Source organism: Panthera tigris, chromosome E2 (genome assembly GCF_018350195.1).
Source record: "Panthera tigris isolate Pti1 chromosome E2, P.tigris_Pti1_mat1.1, whole genome shotgun sequence".
NCBI classification, from domain to species: Eukaryota; Metazoa; Chordata; class Mammalia; order Carnivora; family Felidae; genus Panthera; species Panthera tigris.
The window spans coordinates 47299203-47311832 of record NC_056674.1 but is presented as its reverse complement, the minus strand read 5'-3'; the positions used below and the strand labels follow the sequence as shown (position 1 = coordinate 47311832).

Genomic DNA, 12630 nt, shown 5'->3' with positions numbered 1-12630 from the left:
TCCCCCACTTACATTCTGTCTCTCTCTCAACAATAAACAAACATTAAAAAAATTTTTTTGTTAAAGATGCTCAACCTCACTCATAAGTAAATAAATACTGATTAAAACAATGAAGTATTATTTTCTCCTACTACACTGACAATAAAGAAAAAGACTGCTAAGATCCAACATTGACAAGGATGTGTAGAAATGGGAATTCTTACAAAATGTTGCTGGGAGGGTAACTCAGAACCACCTTTGTCAAAGGTAATGTAAAAGTGTCTATCACATGGTATACCTACCTCACTCATAATCTCTCTGCTACTGAGTGAAAACTGAAGCTTTACTACAGCTTGGAAAATGTTTTAGAGAAGTCTTTATAAAGAGAAAACGTAAAAGGACATCAGAGGTCCACCCAGAAGAAGGCATGGTGAAAAATGGCCTCACCTTAAATCCACATGTTTGATATGGCTCATCCTATTCAGCACCCCAAGGTTTAGGACTTCCAGGTGATTTCCTGCCATAACTACTTTATCTAACATAGTGAGTTTCTCATAAACCTCAGGAATATGACTAAAGTTGTTGAAGGAAATTCCCAGGGAAGAAAGCTGTTGCAGATTTCCCAATTCCTCAGGTAAAGTTGTCAGAAAGTTGCCATCAACACAGAGGGTTTGAAGACTGTAGGAAGAAAACAAAACAAGACTTTATGAAAGGTTTTAATTGGAATGAAAAGAACTAGAAATATGGATTCTGACATACATCACTAATTTATTATGAATCCAATAATAATAAAATACCCTATCTACAGAGACTCAATGAAATACACATAACTGACATGGATGGTCCCTCCATAATCAAAAATAGTCAGAACCTCTGCTATTGAAACTGAGGGACTAATAACTAGTTACTGCTGCAAGTAACTGCTGCTGACTAGAATCCTCAGACTTACATGATTAATTTCACTGCAAGAGCTCATGGGACTACCTTCATTCCCAATGCCAGACAAGCTCCTTACTCTGCAAGTAAAAAATGAGTCTAGCAAAAGTCAGATACTTACTTTAGCAGATTGCCAATCTGACTTGGTAGGTCATGAAATCCATTACAGGAGAGGTTGAGCTCAGTCAGGGTAGAAATCTCACATAACAATACAGGAAACAACCCAAGTTTATTGTGGGACAAGTTCAGGCCCTTCAGCTGAGAAAATCTAAAAAGCAAAGGTACAAATTATACTGCTGAATGAAAAAGCCATCTATTAAAAAAAATTTTTTTTAATGTTTATTTATTTTTGAGAGACAGCGTGAGTGGGGGAGGGGCATAGAGGGAGGGAGACACAGAATCTGAAATAGGATCCAGGCTCTGAGCTGTCAGCACAGAGCCTGATTCAGGGCTCGAACTCATGGACCGTGAGATCATGACCTGAGCCAAACTCAGACACTTAACCGACTGAGCCACCCAGGCACCCTAGCCATCATTTTAGATGTCCACTGCAGAATTTGTTCCACAAATATGTGTTGAGCACTCACTACCTGCCAAACATTGAGTACAGCACAGACACTAAGATGCCTAACACTGGGACCATACAATGAGGGAAATCAGGTCTAGTGCAATGGGAGTTCTTCTCTCTTCTCCTTAAAAACGGAGAAAATTTTAAAGAAAATCTCATATCAAAGTCCTATTGATATGCTTAAAACCTCTTCCTTTATGAAATTTCTACATGTAATATATAAAATTTTGTAACAATTCATCAACGCACACAGGAATAGCTAACAAATATGTACATCAAATCCCATTATAAGCAACTTCTTTTTACATATTGAATTTTATATTGGCTCAAATATCACTTGAAATGAATGGGCCACTTAGAGCTTTAAAGTATGTATGTATTAATGGAGTTTTACTGTAATAGGATCTAACATAGAACATGAAATAGTAATTTTTAATGCTTCTGTTTTGTTCCTAGAAATAAAAGTATCTATGCCATCTTAACTAGAGATAACATCATCATAAACTGGATCTAAAGGAATCACTCTGCTAATTCTACTTAGGAATATTATACTTATGATTATACTAGTGCAAGAAGGTAAGGCTGAGGTGGTGTTTTCCATGATACCGATCCGTATCACCTGCTCCTAGATTTGAGTCACTGGTACCTCACTCTAACGCTCTCCTCTTCCAAATTTTCAACTTTTGATTTCCAATTGTCCTGACCTTGAGTACTGACTGTTCCTTTGGCTTGGTGCCTTGACTTCAGAATTCCTAATACAGCCCTCAAATTAGATAAAACCCTATTTTCACAGAAACTCAGAAGAAAACACTAGTAAATGCTAGAAACTCACTTAAAATGATAGCTTGTATTGTTTTTACATAACAATATAATTAAAAGTATTATCTCATTACTAAATATAGGCTTAAATCTAAAAAACTTTGTAAAACACATCAGATGAGATAAAAATACAGTGCTTTCTCAAAATTATTTTAGAAATGGGGTGCCTAGGTGGCTCAGTTGGTTGGGCGACCGACTTCGGCTCAGGTCATGATCTCGCAGTCTGTGAGTTCGATCCCCGCATTGGTCTCTGTGCTGACAACTCAAGAGCCTGGAGCCTGTTTCAGATTCTGTGTCTCCCTCTCTCTCTGACCCTCCCCCGTTCATGCTCTCTCTCTGTCTCAAAAATAAATAAACGTAAAAAAAAATTTAAAAAAAAATTATTTTAGAAATATTATTATTAAGTAAAATATGTACTTTTTTTTTTTTTTTTTTTTTTTTAAGTAGGCCTCATGCCCAGCACGGAGCCCAACACAGGGCCCAAACCCATGACTGTGAGATCAAGACCCAAGTCAAGATCAAGAGTCAGATATGTAACTGACTGAGCCATTCAGGTGTCCCTAAAATACGTACTTTCAATGTGTATTATCTTTCTAATCACCATGTAATCTGAATTCTTTAATGTCCAATTTCTCCCTTGCTCACAAGCCCAGACAATTAGTTATACCAAATATTTACTTAAAAAAAATTTTTTTAATGTTTTATTTATTTATGAGAGTGAGAGCAAAAGTGGGGGAGGGACAGAAAGAGAGGGGAAACAAGATCTAAAGTAGGCTCTGCACTGAGAGTAGCAAGCCTGATGTGGGGCTCAAACTCACAAACTGTGAAATCATGACCTGAGCTGATGTCAGACACTCAACCAACTGAGCCACCCAAGCAATCCTCTTCCATCCATTTTCAAAGGGAGGAGGGTGGTAACGTGGGTGGAGGGAGGGAATGGGGAATATATTCTAACAAAGATGGAAAATATATGGGCCATAGTCCCTAAGGAGTGGAATGGTTCCTTTATCAGAGGGGAGAAGTTTCATAGTTGTCTAAGGCTTAGAAGCTAGTGTTAATAGGCACACAGCAAAGATAAAAATCCCACACTGGGAGTGGAATTCTTGAAATTAGGCCTATTTCCTTTAAGTTATTTAAGTTTGATACTTAGGATTCAAAAACTTGCCATACACTCAATCTCTCAATTTACCCTGGCTTCAGATCAGGCGTCACTATCAGTGAATTATATAACAAGATTGTCTAGCTCAATGGCAGCACACTGTGGCCTCTGTAACAGAATATTTGCATCTATCTCCTGTCTTATGGAGGGAAAGGGGGAGTAAGAAAACTGCATAAATAGGGGCGCCTGGGTGACTCAGTAGGTTAAGCGACTGACTCTTGATTTTGGCTCAGGTCATGATCTCACAGCTTGTAAGTTCAAGCCCTGTGTCAGGCTCTGCACTGACAGTGTGGAGCCTGCTTGACATTCTCTCTCCGTGCCCCTTCCTCACTTGTGCGCACACGCTCTCTCTCTCGCTCAAAATAAACTTAAAAAAAAAAAGAAAACAGCATAAATAAAGCATAAATAAAAATTCTACTCCTTTTCAAAATAGAGAAAATTTTCAAATATGTGTATGATGATAAGCATGCTCACCTTCAGGTACAACTAAGACAGTGATCACGATTTGGTTTGAGTAAGTTATTCTGGAAACCTATTCTCCACATACCTGTAGAGAGTGTCAAGGCCCCCTGGTCTTTCCAGCTGCATGAAGTTGTGTCGCAAGTTGAGGTAGGTGATATCTTGACTGTAGAAGAGATGCTCAGGAACCTCCTCAAGGCTGTAACACGAGAGGTCGACAGTACTGATTCGCTGGGACACCACCTGAATAGGGTCAAGGAGAAGAGCCATCTCAGCTAGAGCAGCAGAACAAATGTCTCTCACCCAGCAAAGGAAGGAATGCCATTTATAAAAAAAGTGCTAATTTTAACAATGGGAAAGAAAAAAAGGTAATGAGATCCAATTACTCATTTATAAAAACCAGTTCATTTTTCCTTTTTCCTAAAACCATTAAGCTGCTTGAAACACACAATGGTGTAAGCTGTAAAGTGTCTGTAAGTAAAAGGAAAAAAAAAATCATAAAGGGGAAAAGTTAACATTTCATGCAAGAAGTTAAGATGATTCAAAATAACTATACAAAACTTTGGCAGGCTGTGTGATATTGAAAGCCATGGCCTTTTGTACCCACAGGCTCTGCTACTTACTAGTGCAGTTTCTTCCTCTGTTGTGAGGATAAAATAAATTCAGCACACAGCACACTGCTTAGTATGCAAAAGGTGCTCAAAAAATATTAACTTCTCTTATAAGGTCAAAAGAATGGAACAGCTATTTAAAACTGAGATTAGTTTATTCAGAACAGATTTCATTACCACTACAATAGAAGTACAGAAAATTCAATAAAACCAAAACAAGTTTTTATTTCTATAATAGTCTGCTAATAAAAGACAGGTTGTGAAAATTGGTCTAAAAACCAAACAAAATCACTAGAAAAGTTATTCATGTTTTATGGCATCTCATTATACTAAAACAATACTTTATGCAACTATTTAGTTCCACAAAGAAAAAAGTGCTAAAATTCTGCAAAGATAGCTGGGAGAACAAGAAAATTTGGAAACTGCAATATAATTTTAGAGCACTGCATCTTTAAAGATTAAAAAGCAGAAATTATGCTGAAAAGCTAATTATCCTCAGCATAGCGGAACAATGGTTTGTAACAGGATCACAGGTCATGTCCCATAATAAGTTCAAATTTAAAGTGGTTCATCACAGCTGTACTAAATATATTCAGACCAAGAAGGACTAGTCTAGGAATTAGGGAATGGCTCCATCTATCCCTGACCACAGTGGTGGAGGGAAAGTGATTTGAATCTTATTGTGTCTCAATTCTTCCCAGAGAGATGGTATAAAGGTAAAATGCACCTGAAAACATGTTTGAATACATTTTGTACTATGCAAACATAAATAATAAGTTAAGGACTGGGTGGAATTCTATTATTTCATTCATTATAAACTTAGAGGAGCCTAAAGGAAGATACCTAAGAATTACAATTCACTCTCTTTTGAGTGAGTTCAGCTTCAAGATACATTTCTGTTGGGCTTTTACATTCTTATCACCACATCAAGACATTTGACAGCTTATCACCTTGGACGCTTGTCGCTGCCATCTCTGGCACTCAGCCAATGTCTCAAAGCTGACATGATAGGTCTGAGCCTGGGCTCCCGCTGAGCTGAATGCAAGGGAGTGCTGCCGTCGCTTCACTTCTTCCACCTGAGGAGGAGGAGGCAAGAAAACCAGGACCAAGACAAAAAAAAAAATCCTAGTCAGAGAACAAAGGACAGTAACAAGAAAAATAAGTCAATTTTTAAAAATGGGGCAAAAGAGAGGCGCCTGGGTGGCTCAGTCGGTTAAGCGTCTGACTTCAGCTCGGGTCATGATCTCACAGCTCGTGAGTTCGAGCCCCACATTGGGCTCTGTGTTGACAGCTCAGAGCCTGGAACCTGCTCTGAGATTCTGATTCAGATTCTGTGTCTCCCTCTCTCTCTGCCCCTCCCCTGCTCACATTCTGTTTCTTCTCAAAAAATAAACATTAAAAAAAAATTTTTTTAACGGGGCAAAAGATCTGATCAGACGCTTCCCCAAAGAAGACTTGAGAAATGACCAGTAATAACATGAAATGTTCAACATCATTACTTATTAGATAAATGCAAATCAAAATTGAAAGACACCATATCACATACACTAGGAGGGCTAAAGTTAAAAATAGAAAATAACAAATGTTGGATAACAAGTATCAGCAGGTTCTGGATCCCTCATACACTGCAGTGGGAATGTAAAATGGTTCAGCCACTCTGGAAAACAGTCTGGCAATTCCGCAAAAGGTTGAACATAGAGTTACCATGTGGCCCAGCAATTCCACTCCTACATATATACTCAAGAAAACTCAAAACATACATTTATACAAAAACTTACACATGAATTAGAGCAGCACTATTCATAATAGCCCAAAAGGAGAAACAACCTAAATGTCCATCCATCAACAGGTATGCGTAAAAACACTGAATGTGGTATATTTCAGTGGAATATTATTTAGCCATAAACAGAAGATATTGCTGCACACTATATGAACCTTGAAAAGATTATGTGAAGTGAAAGTCACAACCATATACTGTATGATTCCATTTATATGAAGTCTTCAGAATCAGCAAATCTGTACAGACAGAAAGTAGATTAGTAGGTGCCCACGACTAGGGAAGAAATGGGGAGATGATGGCTAAGTAGTGCAGGGTTTCTTTTCAGGGTGATGTGGTGATGGTCACAAAACAGTGAATACACTAAAAGCCACTGAACTGTACACTTTATATGGGTGAATTATATGGTACATGAATTAAATCTCAATCAAGCTGTTTAAAAAAAGCAAAGGAGGGGCACCTGGGTGGCTCAGTCGGTTAAGCGTCTGACTTCGGCTCAGGTCATGATCTCGTGGTCACTAAGATTTTAAATAAGAATCTAACAATCACAATTATTATGAATATTGATAGATTTAGATATGTTTCTATCACTAAAATTTGTGGGTTTTTTAAAAATATTTATTTTTGAGAGAGACAGCATGAGTGGGGGAGAAGCAGAGAGAAAAGAAGACAAAGAATCTGAAGCAGGCTTCAGGCTCTGAGCTATCAGCACAAAGCCCGATGCGGGGTTCAAACCCATGAACCGTGAGATCATGACCTGAGCCAAAGTTGGACTCAACCGACTTAGCCACCCAGGTACCCCTCTATCACTATAATTTGTGATAATTTACCATGCTAATCATTGTGTTCCTTTTTCTCCACTCTTTTTCTGTCTTCTTTTAGCATTACAGAATTTTTTTTTTTTTTTTTTTTAATATTTGTTTTTGAGAAAGAGAGAACACGAGCAGGGGAGAGGCAGAGAGAGAGGGAAATAGAATCTGAAGTAGGCTCCAGGCTCTGAGCTGTCAATGCAGAGCCCAATGTGGGGCTCAAACTCACAAACTGTGAGATAATGACCTGAAATGAAGTCAGATGCTTAACTGACTGAGCCACCTAGGCGCCCGGCATCAAAGAACTTTTTATATTCTCTTTTTCCACTCTACTTTTTTTTTTAACCTTTATTTTTGAGAGAGAGAGTGAGAAAGAGAGACAGAGTGCAAGTGGGGGAGGAACAGAGACAGAGGGAGACACAGATCTGAAGCAGGCTCCAGGCTCTGAGCTGTCAGCACAGAGCCCGATGCAGGGCTTGAACCCACGAACTGTGAGTTCATGACCTGAGCCTATGTCCGATGCTTAAATGACTGAGCCACCCAGAGGCCCCTTTCCCACTCTACTTTTTTTAGTGGCTGTCCTTAACATTTTTTAATTCACACTTTTTTTTCTAATGAAGTTGAACGTTATTTGGTGTTTCTATCCGCTGATTCCAAGACTATATCACATGTTACTTATTAAACATACCACCACATCTTAAATATCACTCAGGGTAGTTTGAGCTTTAGTAGTTTAAATTTATATTTAAAATATAAAAAAAGTTTAAACTTATTACAATTAATATTAACTTTACCACCATATTTTATCAGTGTCTGCACTCATCATTGTTTCTTATTTCTTAAAACTTCCCTTTGAATTTACTTTCCCTTGTATTCTTTTTTCTTTCTTCCTTCCATCTTTCCTCTTTCTTCCTTCCTTCTTCCTTCTTTCCTTCCTTCCTCCCACCCTCCCTCCTTCTCTCTTTCTTTCTCTTCCTTCCTTTCTTTCTCTCTCTCTCTCTTCCTTTCTGGTGGGCAGGGGGGCATTTTTTTTTAACCTATTTTCTTCATTCTGTCCTTCAGCCCCCAAGACCAGAACCAGGTCTTATATTGCTAAGTGGTAGGTTTCTGCCTCCTGGTTGATACTGAAGTATACACATTCATTTAGTGGCAGCTTATTCATTTCCTGGTTATGGGCCACATAAATGGGTCCTTCCACCTCTCTAGGACAATAGCGACAACAAGACTTGGTTCCAGTCAGTGGTTAACAGCAGTTTGGGGCTGTTTTGTTTTTGTTTTTTCCAGCAGTCCTTCAGGGGCAGAATACCACTCATCTCTTACTTAAGCCTGGGCCAGGTTCCCCTCATAAGAAGAGGACTTTTAAACCCAAATACTTAAGAGGAGCTACACATTTGGGCTGCCACAACCTTCCAGGCCCAGAACCCAGCAGGCCCTCAGATTCAGACCATTTCACCACATGCACTTCTATTCTACATTCCTAAGCCCAACTGTGCCTTTTGAATATTGTATATTTAAAACTGTATATTTACCTTTTGAATATATATATTTTACCTTTACATTTATTTTACATTTATAGATGATGTATTGTGTACCTGGAGCAGATTGGGTGTTTCAACGCATGAATTCACTAAGTTTTGTCTGGAAGCTCTCTCAAATTCAGACTGTTTTATGATATTCAAAATCAAAAATAAAAGAAACAAAATGAGGTATAGCTTCATATAAATGTTAATATATCTGTTTCCAGTCATCTGTCAGTCTGATGGACTTGCAGCTGAACTCCTTGCCCAGGGTGGGGAATTCTCTAGTACAGACAAGAAATAGTGTGCTTCCCTGGCTGCTGGAGAGGGGCTTGTGACCATCCCAGACTCTGAATTTTAGTATAAATGAGGGAAAAGGAGAAGCTGGAGACAATCTGTTTAAGGAATGGATGCTGGCGGGAAGCTGGCAGGGCAGCATCCTCGATCTACCCAGGTGTTACCGATGGCAGCATCCAGTGGCTAGCAGTGGAGGCAGAGGTATCATCAACAAATGGGTTCTGCAGCAGAATTTGGGGTATGGGGGCACCTGTGTGGCTGTCAGTTGAGCGTCTGACTTCAGCTCAGTTCATGATCTCACAGTTCTTGAGTTCAAGCCCCACGTTGGGCTCTGTGCTGACAGGTCAGGGCGTGGAGTGTGCTTCATATTCTGTGTCTCCTTCTCTCTCTCTCTGCCCTCCCCTGCTTGTGCTCTCTCAAAAATAAATAAATAAATAAATATTTTGAGAAGAGAAGAGAAGAGAAGAGAAGAGAAGAGAAGAGAAGAGAAGAGAAAAGAAAAGAAAAGAAGAAAAGAAATTTGTGGTATGGATACCTTTTGACCTCCCAGAGAATCTGTGATGTAAATAAACCAGTTTTATGCTTAAATTAGGCTGAGTAGGCTTCTTCCGGACCTAACAACTCTAAAAAACAACGTTGTAATGCAATCTTTTTTTTTTTTTAATTTTTTTTTTAACGTTTACTTATTTTTGAGACAGAGAGAGATAGAGCATGAACAGGGGAGGGGCAGAGAGAGAGGGAGACACAGAATCCGAAACAGGCTCCAGGCTCTGAGCTGTCAGCACAGAGCCCGACGCGGGGCTCGAACTCACCGACCGTTTAGGAAGAGAGAGCATCCTAAACAGGCTCCACACTGTCAGCACAGAGCCAGATGCAGGACTTGAACTCATGAACCATGAGATGGTAACCTGAGCTGAAGTCAAGAGTCAGACGCTCAACCAACTGAGCCACCCAGATGCCTCTACAGTGTAATCTTTACACATGCTCGTACTTGCTTCTTTAAAATGATGTGGGGAGGGGCGCTTGGCTGGCTCAGTTAGAAGAGCATGCAACTCTTGATCTTGGGGTCATGAGTTCAAGCCCCATGTTGGGTGTGGAAATTAGCTAAATAAATAAATCTTCAAAAAAAATAAAATAAAAATAAAAAAATAAAAAGATGTGAGGAAAGTGCTGAAAAGCATATGTGATTTTAATGAAGAAGATCAAACAAAAGAAGAATAATTCAATTTTTACGAGTCTTACCTTTCCCCCAACCAAAGGCAAAATGTGCATCTTTCCAGTTTGACAATCTTTTACTGAGGAAACGATGAGGCAGGTACCACAGAGAACAACTAGGCGTTCAGCCCACTTATGCAGCTGGGTCTTTCCCTTGCGTACATTATAGATACCAGACAGAAGGATTCGATCCAGATGATCCATCTGGCATGGTTTTTCTGAAAAGAAAACAAAACAGAAGAAAAAAATTCAGAAGTCACAATTAAACTAGTATAAGACTACTATAAGGGAAAAAGAAAGTATTGTGTGTCAATACACAGCAACCTTGTTTACAGATTTAAGTGACCAATATAAGTATTACAAAATAAGATCTCAGTCATAAAATGTTACCCATCGCTGAAGTTATACAACGGGAGTACTGTGAATTTGGGGCTAAGAACAAGATTTTATTTTGGATGCCATTATTTATTCTTCTAACACAGTCCTATTTCCCATGAACACAGAGAAAAGCAAAATGGCAAAGTGACTAAGATCATAGACCTGGGGGCCAGACACGTAAACCTGAGTTCAAATCCTCGTTCTGCCACTTACTTTTGTTTCTTTGAACTACTTAATTTCACTGAGATTAACTTTCCTCATTTATACAGTTTGGATCTTAATACTACTTATCTTTAGAATTTCATTATGAAAAAATTAAGATAATTTAAAGTACGGAGCATAGTTTTAGGTAACAAAAGAAATACTGAGTAAATGACAGCCACTACTGTTGAGACGAGTCTATTCTAGAAGGAAGAAATAACTATGGAAGCACTCTACTTCTGTACACATTGTTCCATTTTCCTGCTTCTTGTGCAGAAAAGCTTAGGGCTGATATTTCAGTCAACTATCCCAATCACGGTAGCAGAAGCTCATATCATACAAGATCTTTCTTTTTTAGTATGCTCCCTCCCCAACAGAAATCTTCCTAAGGCTGAGATATAGTGCACAAAACAGCACATTATGAGAGCAGACAGGTTGTTGATTAAAGCACAGCTAAAAACAGACAAGTAACTCTACAAAGGAACGAACAGGAGCAGCACTATTATGAGATACTGCAAAGAGCAATAAAGTGGGAATAGAGAAAATTAGACCATACCTGATATTATTACACGATTATGGAACCTGTGTATCATGCCCCTTTAACTATGTGTTTCCCACATATAATCTGAGGAAATGGGGACTGAGGTCAATCTGAGGTCATGATCCTGCAGTTCATGGGTTCCAGCCCTGCGTCGGGCTCTGTGTTGACAGCTCACAGCCTGGAGCTTGCTTCGGATTCTGTGTCTCCCTCTCTCTCTGCCCCTCCCCAGCTTGTGCTCTGTCTCTGTCTCTGTCTCTCTTAAAAATAAATAAAAACATTTAAAAAAAAAGGTCTCAAACTTTGTATGCTAACACTAGCCCTACCCGAGAGCCATTTCTCCTTCTATGTGAGGCCAGGCCTTTCATCTATATTCTAAACCCCACCTTTCTCCGAGAATTTGTCTCTTCTCAGTCTTCAACTCCACCCTCCTTATTGTTCTTTTCAAAGCTACAAAAGCATTCAAGTTTTCTCCCATACCCTCTCAGTCTCAACTGTAGAATTCCTTCAGTTCAGCGATTCTCCCATTTCTGTGTGCCCAAGAGTTATTATGTGACAACAGTTTAAACTGAAGGACGCTGAGACCCATTCACAGAGTGTCTAATTTGTACGGCCTAGGATGTAACAAAGGAAAATGTCTTTTTGGTTTTGTTTTTGAGACAGACCACAAGCTGGGGAGAAGAGCAGAGGGGGGGAGAGAGAGAAACAAGCAGGCTTCAGGCTCAGTGTGGAGCCCAACACAGGGCTCAATCTCAAGACCTTGGGATTATGACTTGAACTGAAATCAAGAGTCACACTAAACTGAATGAGCCACTCAGGCGCCCCAGGAAAATGTATTTTTTAACATCTATTCCAAGTAGTTTAAATGCAGATGGTCCACAAAATATATTTTGACAAACTCTAAGTTTACCTTGTTGAGGCTCTTTTCTTCTCATTTGTGCCTCTTTATTAGCTATCTCTGTTACCTCACCTTCTATTTACTCAATTTACTTCAATTTTGTTTCCAGCCTCCAAATTGTACTATTCATATGATGATAATGGCCCTCAAATTTCTATCTCCTGTCCCAATCTTCCCTTCCCTTGGTTCTAATCTCACATATCAAACTGTCTGCTGGTCATGTCCAACAGATGTTCCCATTTACCTCAAATTTCCAGGATCAGACTGGAAAGAAAGAAATAAAACTATCTTTATTTGCATATGATATGATCTTGTATACAGAAATTCCTAAGTGTGCCACTAAAAAGACAATTATAACCAACAAATGATTTCAGCAAGGTTGCAGGATAAAAAATTTTTAAAAAAATAAATTGTATTTCTATGCACAAGGAATAAACAATTCAAAAGTAAAATTAAGAAACGAATTGCA

At 39.0% G+C, this 12630-nt stretch overlaps 1 protein-coding gene across 4 annotated transcripts in view; it reads right to left on the bottom strand.

Moving 5' to 3' along the window:
• The window catches only part of PHLPP2 (PH domain and leucine rich repeat protein phosphatase 2), a 75611-nt gene that overhangs the window by 31556 nt on the left and 31425 nt on the right, over nucleotides 1–12630 (bottom strand). For all 4 annotated transcript variants that reach the window (XM_042968533.1, XM_042968535.1, XM_042968534.1 and 1 more), the window contains exons 4-8: nucleotides 10174–10364; nucleotides 5482–5607; nucleotides 4009–4163; nucleotides 1037–1183; nucleotides 427–657 (exon numbers count right to left, since the gene is read on the bottom strand). In XM_042968533.1, the coding sequence (XP_042824467.1) occupies nucleotides 427–657; nucleotides 1037–1183; nucleotides 4009–4163; nucleotides 5482–5607; nucleotides 10174–10364 (850 nt within the window). The remainder of the gene's footprint in view (nucleotides 1–426; nucleotides 658–1036; nucleotides 1184–4008; nucleotides 4164–5481; nucleotides 5608–10173; nucleotides 10365–12630) is intronic.